The sequence below is a fragment of the Camelus ferus genome, chromosome 27 (assembly GCF_009834535.1).
Source record: "Camelus ferus isolate YT-003-E chromosome 27, BCGSAC_Cfer_1.0, whole genome shotgun sequence".
NCBI classification, from domain to species: Eukaryota; Metazoa; Chordata; class Mammalia; order Artiodactyla; family Camelidae; genus Camelus; species Camelus ferus.
The window spans coordinates 9163407-9176410 of record NC_045722.1 but is presented as its reverse complement, the minus strand read 5'-3'; the positions used below and the strand labels follow the sequence as shown (position 1 = coordinate 9176410).

At 42.7% G+C, this 13004-nt stretch overlaps 1 protein-coding gene across 1 annotated transcript in view; it reads left to right on the top strand.

Annotated features, from left to right (window-relative positions):
• EFL1 (elongation factor like GTPase 1) overlaps positions 1-11986 on the top strand; it is an 89726-nt gene extending 77740 nt beyond the window's left edge. The window contains exons 19-20 of the mRNA XM_032469339.1: positions 6299-6483; positions 11644-11986. Of these exons, the coding sequence (XP_032325230.1) occupies positions 6299-6483; positions 11644-11832 (374 nt within the window). The 3' untranslated portion in view covers positions 11833-11986. The remainder of the gene's footprint in view (positions 1-6298; positions 6484-11643) is intronic.
• The last annotated feature ends 1018 nt before the right edge of the window (positions 11987-13004 follow it).

Below are 13004 nucleotides of genomic sequence, written 5' to 3'. Positions count from 1 at the left end.
CGTGTGACCACGCAGTCCCTCAAAATATGACTTGTCATCCCTGCACTTCACACCTGGCCATCAGGCTCGGTTCTGGCACCTTCTGGGGAGCGATGCTTTTCCTGACCCTTAGGCTTACTGGTCCTCTTCGCTCTTAGGAGCAAAATATGTCTTTGCTGTGCCTTGTCCAAGTACAAATGTCACTGTGCTAGGCCTCACTGACCCCTATGAAGTGGCAACCGTGTGTATGTGGATTGTTTAGTACGGTTGACCCTTGAACAACACAGGGCTTAGGGGTGCTGGCCGTCCATGCAGTTGGAAATTCAAGTATTATTTTACAGTCGGCCCTCCCCATGTGTGGCACCACATCTGTGGAGCCAACCAGCTGTGAACTGCACAGGGCTATAGTTTGTCCTTAGCGTGAAAACCCACGTATAAGTGGACCCACGCAGTCAGACTCGTGCTGTTCAAAGGTCCACTGTAGACCGTCTGTACCAGTGTCACTGGTCAGCCTTCCTAATACATTTCTCAGAGAACAACTGACTACCGCACCCACTGTCTCACAAAGAAGCTATGTTTAGATTTGATCTGGATTTTTTTTTTCTCCTGATTTGGTTCAAAGCCCTCTTGCTTAGACTAGAGACTCTCCTAAGCCTGTTTCCTCGTTGCTTGGAGGGATCCTTTGGTGCTGATAGTCCGCCTCTAGCATCCAAGGTCGTCAGGATAGTCAGCTCTTCACTTCTTATGTTTTCCTTTTCCTTTCTAAATCACCACCTTCAACTGGAAAAGGAAACGGGAGACCTCTGTGTTCCTGAGGCCTTTGCTTTCTGCCTGGATATTCAGAGATCTTCCAGGAAGACTTTAGACTGCTGAAGGTTGCTTTTATTCTCCAAGAATTGGCACAAGACAAGTAAAAAGACAAGTTCATATCTTTCTTATTTAGCAAGATGAGTTAGTTTCTTTTTAAAACTTACTTTTTTCTACATGGATTGTTAAATCCTTTTATAAATGTATAGAGTTGCTTATGGTTAAAATGGGAAATTTTGTAGAAAATAATCATCTTAAAATTATTTTTTCTAGGGAAGTAATCCCAAGAAAATGACCTTCTTTCTTGTAAAATTTACTTTCTTAACGGTATGGTTCTAAAATCATTTTTTACCCATGAAAATTGCCTTTAATGGGCTTCGGAGGATATCAGAATTGGTTTGTGTTTTAAACTGATCATCCTGTAAGTAGTAAATTGTCTCCTTTCATATTTCTTTTTCTGACCTGTTAACATCTTTCATTTTTGCTCTTCAGTAAAACTTTGGCAATAACTTCACATATAAAAGTAACTTTCTGTTAGATAGTTTTTAATCTATTATAGTTCTTCTATTTTATTTATAGGGGTAAATGCTTTTATTGTTAGAACATATGTATTTTAATGTATTTAAAGCATTCTTAATAAGTATCACTGTTTACTTTTAAAAACCAATTCTCATTTCACACTTGGGGTTCTTTTATGTTTCACCAGCATTTTATAATTCAGTTCAGCAAAAATGTATTGAGCTGCATATGCCAACACTATGTTAAGCACAATTCCTGCTTTGAGAAGTGAGTTAAGATGAGAAAACTTAATTATGTAAAACAATTAGTAAAATACAATTGAAATTCAGTGAATAAATACGGGTTTTTAGTGAAATTTTGTGAGAAATTTGGATTAGCAAAATCTAAAACAAGGTAAATCTTTTGAAAGTGATTGTACTTTGAAATGGGCCTTGCTGGAGGGAGTAATTTTGAGTTCATCAAGTAGATGTTAAATTGGCTTGACACCACAACACTGAAGACTCCTACGGAGCTTAAAGGAAACTGCTGCCTAGTTGGTTTTCTGGGCACTGTGGCCTCGGCACTGCATCTCTAACCCTGGACGCTGGCGAATTGAACGGCAGTAAAGCCTGGCCTTTAGCCGTGCTACGTGCCTTTTTAAATTTGGGTTCTTACCTAGTCTTCCTGATTCTGTCAAAGTATTTATTACTCTTACCAGCTTCATGTCAACTTTGGATTTGATCACCACGCCTTCTGAATGTTTAAGTAGCTGTTTATCAGAGTAAGGACACAGAGCTGTCAACAAAGCACTGACACTTCACTGAGGACATCCTTCCAGGGTGGAGGTGACTTGCTAACATCCATTTTCCAGAAACGTTGAGCTGGATTCATCTGTGTAATAGCACCCGGCCTGATTCCCCACTATGCCCCCAGCATACTTCACACGTTCGGTTGAAGCCCGTCTGCATCCTGCCAGCCGCATTTGCTTGATTTAGCAGTCTGTTGCTCTGTGACAAAAGGAAAAGAGGGTAGTGTGACCCAGTTTATAAGAATAAGAAGTGCCCACCAATTTCTTCTTGTGTGTGTGTTTTTAATTGAAGTTGTACCACAGGCATTACCAACAATAGCAGAAACCGCAAGATGAAAGAAATCTTCCTTGGAAATCCACCTGTCATTTTTCATCTTCTTTTGTCTTTGTCCATATTAGTACGTTTTGTATAGCTATTACGCATTATAGTAGAGACAGTTTAATGCTTTGCTTTCTACATTTGTTATTTATTTTATAAGCATGCTTCCATTTGGTACTTAGTATTCATAATTTTCATTTTAACCTCTGCATAATATCCTATCATTTTGATAGGCTGTAATTTACTTTGCATCATCCCCAAATTGGAAATTTACATTGTTTTCCTGTTTATTTACTATTAGAGATGACATTGCTGTGAACAGCTGCTTCCTTTCCTAAATTCGGGGGGGGGGGGGAACTTTAATTGCCAAACTTTCAGCTCTAAAGATTGTAGAATCTGCAGACCAACCTCCCTGCCTGTTATGGAAGAAGAAAAAATACATACAAGATCTGTAATGCCGCGAAAGACCAGATTAGGTTCAGTGAAGCCCAAATGGTGAAGAGATTACTTTGATCTCGGGGTATCACAGACGATTTCGCAGAGCGAGCTGTTTTTGAATGGGCTGTAAATGATGAAAAGGACTTGAGTATAGAGTTGGGCTAAGAGTGTTGTAAGTTGAAGAAACTGTGAGCTCAGAGAGGAAAAACCTCAAATGTGTCCTGTGGGCAGTGAGTGGTTTGCCTTGGCTTAGAGCGTGGAGTCTGTGCTCTGCTCTGGGGTTGGCAGTCACAGGAGCTGGAGTGGTGGCTTCCTGCCAGGTCATAACAGACCTGGAGCACAGGCTGAGACAGTCATAGTGCAGTCATTAAAAGTGGAGCCCTGAGCAAAACCGTCTCAGTTGGTTAACTGTTCTGTTGCTGGATTTTTTCCTGATGGATGCCTCTTCCCGGGTGCTTTGCATACAGTAGAGCACACGGTGAGCTGTCTTTGACTGAGGTATGGTGGAGCAGATACCCAGCTGAAGGTATATCAGAACATTTGCAGTCAGAGGCCACAGGATCAGAAGTCCTCATTGACAGGGCCGCATTCATTTCTCAGTGTCACAGTGGCAGCTGTGGAGGGTCTCCAAGTGCATCCAAGCGCTGGGCACACCTGTCATGAGCGCCAAGTGCATTTGGAAGATTTTATTATAGCCATTTTCCTTTGTTCGGTGATCCATCACTGTGTCCCAGTTTTAGGATTTAGTTTTAGTGGAATTAAAACTGAATGGCTCAAAATTACATGATTAATTACATTCAGTTTCAGTTACAATTACTGATCCAAGCCTGCTGGCATGACCCGTGAAGGAAGGGGGTGGGGCTGTGGCCACTGCAGCCCAGCCAGGCGGCGCATCCCCACTGACCCACCTCTTCATGGTCTGTTTGCCTCAGTTTACTCATTCTTTCTCCTTCCCCACCCCGTTGTTTTGCATTTACATCCATAAACCACCTTAAAACTTTCCTTAGAATGAGGTAGCAGGGTAAGAAAAGATCACTAAGTTCACACATGTTAACTATTACAGTAAATTTTTCCCTCATATGACTCTCAGGCAAATTGTATATAGCCCAGGGGGATCGCTAATATAGATAATAATTATTCTGCTTTTCTCAGAGCTTTTCTGACTGTACCTAAAATATTGCTTTCAGTTATAGGTACTGCATTTCGAAAGCAATGTAAATAAATTGTAATTCAAATAGGAAAATGATCAGGATGGAACAGGAGAGAAACATGTCAGAGAAAGACTGGAGGTGTCTCGGCTGGAAAAGAGAAGGCTGGATAGCTGTCTTCAAGTAGCTGAAAGGCTGATCTGTAGAAGAGGGGTGAAATCTGTCACATGTGATTAAAATCTGGGACTAACGGTTAGAAACTTCAGGGGAACAGATTTGAGGCTCAAGAATTGTGTAACGATGAGGGCTGTCCAAAGATGGAATGGGCTGACCCAGAGGAAGCGAGTTTTATGAGTCCACAAGCAGAATTTAAATGATGTCTAAGTTCCCTTCTAACCCACCATTCTGTGATTCTTGACTCGCAGATTTTCTACTGTGAATGACTGGGGAAATGACTGTTTAAAGTGGGGGGGGGGGTGTGCTGTGTTGTGGAGATGCCCTGGCAGTCCCAATCCCAGTACACGTGAGATTGGACGTCAAGTGAGAAGCCTGGCTTAGAAAGTCTCAGGAGTCCCAGGCATAAAGTGAATAACTTAAACCACACAAATGAGAAACAAATGGGAACTCTCTGAGGTAAAAGTCTGTTCAGAGGAAGTTGTACCCTTAAGAAGTATTGTAGTAGACAGTAGAGTGATGGTCAGAGGGCCAGGGGTCAAAGGAAGGTAATGCTAAGACTGGAGAGAGGCGTCAGAGCGGGTGTTGATCAGTAGCTGCAGAAACCACAGAGAAATCATGGAGAATGAGGACTGAGAAAAAGACTTTTTGGTTAGGGATATGAAAATAACTGAAATTTCAAAGAAGCAGTTTAAATAGAGCCCAGGGCCACTGGTGGAGCCTGAGTGTTGAAGAAAGAACCCACAGTGATGGAGTGAGAGGCCGCCCGTGAGGGCGTCTGGGGAGGGAGGGGGGAAATGTGTAGGCCGGCAAGGGAGCCGAGAGGAGGGCAAGGGGGGGGCCTGTCATCGCTCGTGCAGGTTTTAATCTGTTTGTTTTTATGCTAAGCCTAGAGATGCAGAAGGCCCATCAGAGCTGTAAAGGTTTATTCTTAGACCTTGGGACACAGTGGGTTTCCTGCCATTTGTTTTCTTTTATTCTTCCTAATCACCACTACTGGGGGAAATGAGTCAGAAGAGTTTGCCTGTCTGACAGTTTTACTCTGTGTCCTCAGTTCCTACTCTAAAAAATAAGCAAATAAACAAAGATGGGTGGCACACACACCGGATCACCACCCTGTCACTTAGGAGGGCAGAATCCTGGACTCAGTGTGGTAGTCAGAGGAGCCCTTGCTCTGCTTAACCACAGCATTGTACATTTTTAAGGATGATATATTCATAGATCACTTTTGTAATTCAACTTATTTTTTCTAAGTGATATGTGAAACAGGCGGCCTTAATGAGCATGTCCACTAGCTACAGCAAGTTCCTCACAATTGCCTGTGAATCTCAGTTGCTCTCTGTTCTTTGCAGTCTGTTCTGCTTTCTTTTTGAAGGGATACTTTGGGCTCCAGAGGGACTCATAAAAAAAAGCCAGTCAGAGGGGAAGATGTCTCCCTCCTGAGTGCAAGGCAGAATGGTGCCTAAAGATGAAATAAGAGAGCTAGCAAGAGGATGTGCTAGAATTTTTGTGATATGGCAGTAAAAGTTGGTACCAGGTGTTAAAGATTCCAAAACACTATCCGTTTTCAGGGAATAAAACTCTTGTACCACTTAAATATTATTAGCTTAAAACAAATACGAGCGAGCATTTATGCATGTGTGGCTTTAGTTTTCGGTATAAAAATGTCATGGTGCCAGTTGCTTGCTTTCTAGGCCCAAATAGCCTGTCATCTTTATAATCATCATCATCACATTAATCATGTCTCATAATTATTGAAATACTTTAACCTTTGCAAAACCCAATCACACTCATATCATTGGATTTCACACCCAAAGACAGCTCATAGTGAAATGGTTTCAAAAGTTCCTTTTAAAAGCCTCCTGCTTCTCGTGCTGTGTTGAGGGGATTGTCTTTGGGTCATGCAGTTTGGGGTGACTTCACCTTTTGTTATCTTTTGTTTCTAATTTTTGTATAGTTGTCCTGCTTTACTTTCTAAATAAACACTTGAAAAGTTTTGTAAAGCAAAAGCATGGGGAACAAAGTTACTCCTTCGTCGATTGTTACAGGGTGTAGGGGCGGTCACAGCTTTGTGTGGCTCAAGGTATGTAAGTGGTCAATGCGTTGAAAAGATGTGTGTCTTTGCAGGTCGGGTCTACGCTGTCTTGTCAAAGAGAGAAGGCCGAGTGCTGCAAGAGGAGATGAAGGAAGGGACGGACGTGTTCATCATCAAGGCCGTGCTGCCCGTGGCCGAGAGCTTTGGCTTTGCTGACGAAATCAGGAAGAGGACGAGCGGCCTGGCCAGCCCGCAGCTGGTATTCAGCCACTGGGAGGTACAGACCCAAATCCCCCTTCCCTCCTTACTGTTTCTGGATGTGCCTCCTTGTAGATGACGCCGAGGGTAGCAGCCTACTTCCCAGGCCCCTTGGCTCTGCTCAGTCACGGTCTGGAGAAAGCAGGTGGCGTCCTTTCATCCGGATTGAATGAGCCTTAGGGTATCTGTGCTTTGTAATACACACACACACATATTCATTATTCTTTTAATTTGATATAAAATTTAAGACAGAACATTAAATCCTTTGTTTCCCTCCAAAGACATATTGTAGATTTTTAAGAGAAAATCACAGACCTTTTGAAAGTGAAACTTTCAGATAATGTTTCTTCTTCTGGGGAAAAAATACTTCTAGCATTTAGAGGCTGCATTTAGAGGCAAACAGTTATGCTTCTTACAAGGGACGGCTTTAAATTATTATGTTACATATTCTTCAGTTCCCATTATGGAGATTTGAGTCTCCTGTGGCTTTGAAGTGTTATGGAATGAAATGGCTCATCAAAACACTCTGGTGTCAGTGTAGGTAAAGGTAGGTGACAAAGCAAACTTTATCCGTAATCAGAAAGGCAAACCTAACAGATCCACGTTGGTCGGGAGAGTGGGAGAGAAGAGGTTGTAAACACACTGTTTTTTAACTTAGGGTGAGAAAATAATACGAAGAAAGGACAGGGAGGTCAGACTGGCCTTCCTCAACAGAACCATAGAGGAAAAGCAGAAACTGGCAGCTAAGGAGAAGGACGCTGGGCTGGAGGGTGACCCATGAGAGAGGGCAGGCGAAGGACAGCTGGAGGGCGTGTGCAGAAAGCAGTGTGTTGTGTTTCAGGACAAGACCTTCAGGTCAGGGATAGCATTTTCAAGCTCTAGGATATAAGTAGAAAGGTGATTTTTTAAGAAAGCAGTTTTGTTGTCACTGTGTACAGGGACCCTGAATAACTTGGCGTTATTCACTTGTCCCGTGGAGGAGTGTAGTTTAGTGGAAGGAGCTGACTTCAGTGTCAGGAAGGCCTGGTTTCAGATGTTAATTCTGCCACTTACTTGAACAAATTATGGAACCTCCCTGAGTTTGTTTCACCCCTGCCCCAAGATATAAGGTGTATCGAATATGTAGCCTAGTGCCTGACACTGGGACATCCTCCCTGGCACGAAGATCGTTTCCCTGTCAGTGTTGCTGGAGTGTGTGTCGTGTTCCTCCAGCTCCCTCTCGGCAGCGTGGCGTTGCAACAGACTCCACACAGACCGGCCAGTTTTCTTCCTTAAACTCTACTTAAAACTCACGGTTTAGGTTCAGTGCTAGGCTCTTTTTATTTCTTTCACTTTCTTTCTGCTGGGCTGCTTTCTCTCAAATACTTTGAATGAGTAGTTTAAATTTAGACAATATAGGGGAATGGAAATAATTGAGGCAGAACTTTCTCTTTAAAATGAATTCTGTAGTCAAGTAAATCTGGCAAAGTAAAGAAAGGTGACACTTCAGAAAAGCTGGCTTTGGACAGGACAAATTTAATTTTAATTGGGCAAGTTCAAATCATCTAAATTGATGTGAGTGAAGTCACTATTCCAAACGCTTAAATGTGTCTTCTTCTCCTTAAAAAAGAAAGTTAACATTCTTAGTGCTTGAGAGAATTAAAGTTAATGCTGTTCCAATTTAGGTTACTTTTTTTGTTAGTATAAACTGTATTTTAACAGTGATTTACTATGAAATTTTTCTTGCATCTTTGTCTAGAAATTAAACAATGTTTTGATGGTTTTATTGGCTTATATCTGAATAGATGCCATTGCTGTACTTCATTATGTAAAAAACAGTAACACAAAACATTAAAGTTAATCCCCACGCTTATGGGTAGTGATTTCTCACTTCTCCAAACTTCCAGCTTTTTGGTTTTGGTATTTGGCACTCAGCTTTTACATGAGAACACAAGCCAGTAAGAAGTAGAAGGAATGGGTTTATAAAGGCAAGCTCTGAAGAGTAAGAACTATGTAGTATAAATATATCATGGATGTTCCTAAGGAAAAACATCCTGTCGCACGTGTTTTGGTGACCTGTGATTACGGGGCAGCGCAGCTAAATGGTACTTAGAACTGAAGAGAGACTTACTGCACTTCCAAGTAATGACCTTGAGAAGCGAAACGCTTTCTTCATTTGTGCTGCCATTGCTGAAAACTGCCTTCAGAACTTGCATCTCATGCTTCTGAATATCTTAGAGATGACAGGTCCTCCATCTCATGAAGATGGCCTTGATTAACACTGGCGCAGAAAACTGGGTTATGGTATGTTTGGTCAGAACTAAGAGAGTGTGATCCCTGGGACTGTCTGTAAATACAGATCCAGAACAGATACTCAGAGCTGTTGTAATGGCATCATTATTAGAATTCATATATTCATATTTGAATTCATGTATTCTGTTGTTTGTTTAAACACCTCAACATTTTATATTCACTCTTCTCCTTGAAAGTGATTTTATAAAGCACATTTTAAAAAATGTATAAATTAAAGTTCTCATCATTTCCCAAGTGGCAGATATATTGTTTAAGAAGCAGACAAGGCTGCTCTATCAGAGGGGTCTGAGAGTGGCTCAGGTACGGCAGAAGGTTGTCTCTGGAGTCTGGGGAGGCCGCGCCGGGCTGCTGCGCGGCTCGCGGTGGAAGGGGCCCGGGCTCCTCCTGCTTTGCTGCCTTTCTCAGCACTCAGCTTCCGCGGGTGGTCCAGAGTGGCCGCTCCGCCTCCTGCCATCCCTGCACTCCAGCCCTGAAGAACAGGGCATGGGAAGGGGGCAGACTCCTCCCCTCTAAGGGGACGTTGCCCGAGTCTCCACCTCATCCCACTGCCCAGAACAGATCATCCAGCCACATCCAACAGGGCTCCACCTAACAAGGAGGCTGGGAAATGTAGTCTTTAACTTGATCAGGAGTCAGCAAACGATGGCCCATTACCTGTTTTGACAAAAAAAATATCCTGAAATACAGCCGCACCAGTCCATTTCCGTGTCTTCCGGGGCTGCTTTCAAGCGGCCTTGACCGGCTGCAGCGGAGACCGCGTGGCGCACAGTCTAAGATGTTTACTGTCTTGTGCTTTATAGAAAGAGCGTGCCTACCCACCCCGCACCCCAGAACCTAGGTCATCTGTATGCCCGCCTGGAATACCTGTGCCAAAGAAAACGGGGAGAATAGATAGTTAGAAACAGCTAGTATAAAAACAGCAAGTGTTTACAAAATGAGCCATTTTTGTCAGTGTGAAAACCATAATGGTTTTTCAGCCTCCTTTCTCTCTCAAAATTAAAAAAAAAGGCTGAAAATTAATCATATATACCTAATAGTAGTTCTTGAAAAAAAATACTAGTTTTTGGCTTAGTTATAGCTTGTTACTAAAAATCAGCCCCTTAATAAATAACATTAGAGAAAAATGTAGTCAAGAAAAGTCGCTGCAGTTTTGTACCATCCTTCTGTCATCCCCTTGCCACCTGTCATGGTCCTATTCCCAAAAGCTTCAAATCTTTGAAAGTCTTGAAAACTACATTATAATTAAATGTCATTGATCTGATATTTTCTGGCTGTCTCAGTTTTTCCCCCCGTAGTTAGGTTTAGAAATAACACAGTTGTTGAGATCTGGCTTCTCACTCCAAGGCACTCTTTTTCATTTGTATTCTGCCACACCATATAATTTACAATCAAGAGCTTTTGAGAGAGAGTGCTTCAAAAAATAGAGAAAATAAAATTACAGGCATTTTCCATGAGGAAACCTTTGAAGTCAGCAATCTCATAATTTCTCTTTCTATGTTTTACTCTTCCATGAAAAAGGAAGAAAAGGAGCTAATAACAGGCACAGAAAGAAAAATATTACCCACCAGTGCTGTTCTACACGTATGTCAGCACAACCTCCACGTTCGCCTCATTAATACTGAGATTACCCCAGGGCTGGGCTAAAGTTCATGCCGGGTGAGGAAGACGGGCATTTTGGACATGGTGTTTCCCACCTGCGAGCCATAATCATGGTGAAAATTGGGCAAAAAAGTTGAAGTAGAGCTCCCAAAGCTTTTCCCTTCTAAGCTTTTTTGTTTCTGCTTTTTTTATGCTCAGGGCAGCAGCTAGCGCTTGGGCGCCTTCTTTCCTCTGAGCTAGAAAATGGCGTTCTCTGCGGCCGTGGAGTCGCAGCGCTGCTTTGCCACCGCAGTGCACGAATTCTGGGCGAGCCAGTTAGGAGAAAGCACCTTTTCTTCCAAACTGATGGCCAGCTCGGCTCTGCCGCCTCAAGGGGCCCTTTCTGCAGAGCATCACTAGACAGCCTTCAAGACCACCTTGTCATTGTCCCTCTAGGAAAATTTCCTCCACCTCAAGGAAACCATCATGGGTAATGCTCCTCCTGCACATGCACAATCTCCTGTCCTGTCCCGGAAGTCAGTCCTTTGGATATGGACCTCAGGGAAGTCCACGTCCAAGTTCACCACCTCCTTGAACATCACAACTTGACTGCTGTCATCTCAGAGGGCCTGAGCCCTTCTGCCAAATCCGGCTTCCAGATTAACCCTTTCTCAGCTGCCCTCCTTTGCCTGAACTTTGCCCTTCTCCCTTCCCCTCAGGAGCAGCCTCAGAGAAACTGTCCTCAGTATGCCTTCCGCTGGACTTGTCTTCCTCACCCTCAGGGTGGTAAAGGGTGTGAGTCCAGAGAACAGAGGAAGGAAGGCTGTTTACATCTGCCTCCACTGTCTCTGCCTCTGGTCCGGGCAAAATACATGGTCCGCCTGGCCAGCTCACCAGGCGCTGAGTAGAATCTTGGAGCAACAGTTCAGAATAACCAAGAATGACTGTATTTGTCAGTCTTGGCTGGGGGAAAGGCAAAATGAATGAAAAGACACTGCTACCCAGATATATCCTAGTGAAAGGGAGAGTGTTTTCTGTTATATTATTGACAATTAATAGTTTTCGTCCTTCTTTAGTGTTACGTAAAGGTTCTGAGGAAAGAATAATATACACGTGACAAGTTTTGTTGACTCCACTTCCACTGTTCACGCCTCCTGTGATTCTTTATATTTATTTGTATTTGCCATTTCTATCAAGCTTAACTCTTCACTGCTTAACTTTTATTCTTGAGCTAAGACTATTTGAATTAGTATTTGAAATTAAAGTATACTTGTCTAATCTAGCACATTCTGTCACCTTCTTTTACAAGATCATTCCCAGCGACCCCTTCTGGGTACCGACCACTGAAGAGGAATACTTGCACTTCGGGGAAAAGGCTGATTCTGAGAACCAGGCCCGGAAGTACATGAATGCCGTGCGAAAGCGGAAGGGTCTTTATGTGGAAGAGAAGATTGTGGAGCATGCAGAAAAGCAGAGAACCCTCAGCAAGAATAAGTAACTGCTACTACTGGCAGATTCTTCTTTGTATGATAAGTTAAAAAGTATCACCTGGGGTTTGATACTGGGAAAATTTCTTTACACTGCATTATCTCTGTGCTGTCACTTTCAATAAAGTCGATCCACATAGGTATTTTACAGAGAGCGTTAGAGAACACGTTTCCAAAGTGTCTTTTTAATTGATTCTGGTACAAGGTGAGAGGTGACTATGCATACTGCAGTGGCACCTTCCCACCGCCCTGTGTCTAACCCCCGAGGTCAGACGACTGCCGTGGTAAGGGCAACCTGCTCAGCGCTGGGGACGCGGCGTGCAGACCCCCCGGTGGGCTGTGTCCTCTACACTGAGCAGCTGCACCTCTGCTGTCTTCACAGTGTCACGCTTCTGATGACATCCTCCACTTAAACACATTTCGTACTTAATCATTGAATCACAGCATTTAACATCATTTGGAGAGACCACATACTCGGGAGACCAGCTACCTTTTAGGCAGTTTAACCAAATCACTGTTACAGCTAATTCACCTCATGGTTTCCTTGTCTAGCAAAACAATGTAATGTTCAGCTGCAAGCCTTTAAACCTTCTGTTCTTACACTCCCTCATAAGCTGCATCACTCATATTTAAATGTTCATGAAAGTTGCCCTATACATTTTTCTTTTAGAAAAAAAGGTAAATTTCTATAATTTTTTTTAGCTGTTTCCTCTTAGCCTTCCTGAAGGGATATTATGTGATGAGTTTATTGCCTTTGTTGTAAATACTTTTCCCAAATCTCCTCAGTTGCCTCATTCAGAGAGATCCCCATATAAGTAACAAATGCAATTCAGTCAAAAACAGGTTTTGTAATTTTTGATGTTGCACTAATACCTTTCATAGCCAGTTTGAAGAAGGGTTCTTTTTCAAAACACATAAAATTATCAGACCAGACTTTGTTTCTGAAATGCTTTTAATGGCGTTTTTCAGTAAACTAGGTCATTCTTAATACCAGAGCCCCGGCATAGCTGGTCGAGTCTCACTGACCCAGACTTTGGGGAAAGTGTAGCCAGATAATTCACTGTCTAAGTTGAACAGATACTGATATCTGAATTAATTTAGGAGAGTTATAGCACGTATTGGTTTAATCTGAAAACTTTGATAACACAGGAAAAGCCAGCACATCGATTTAAAGCATTTGTAA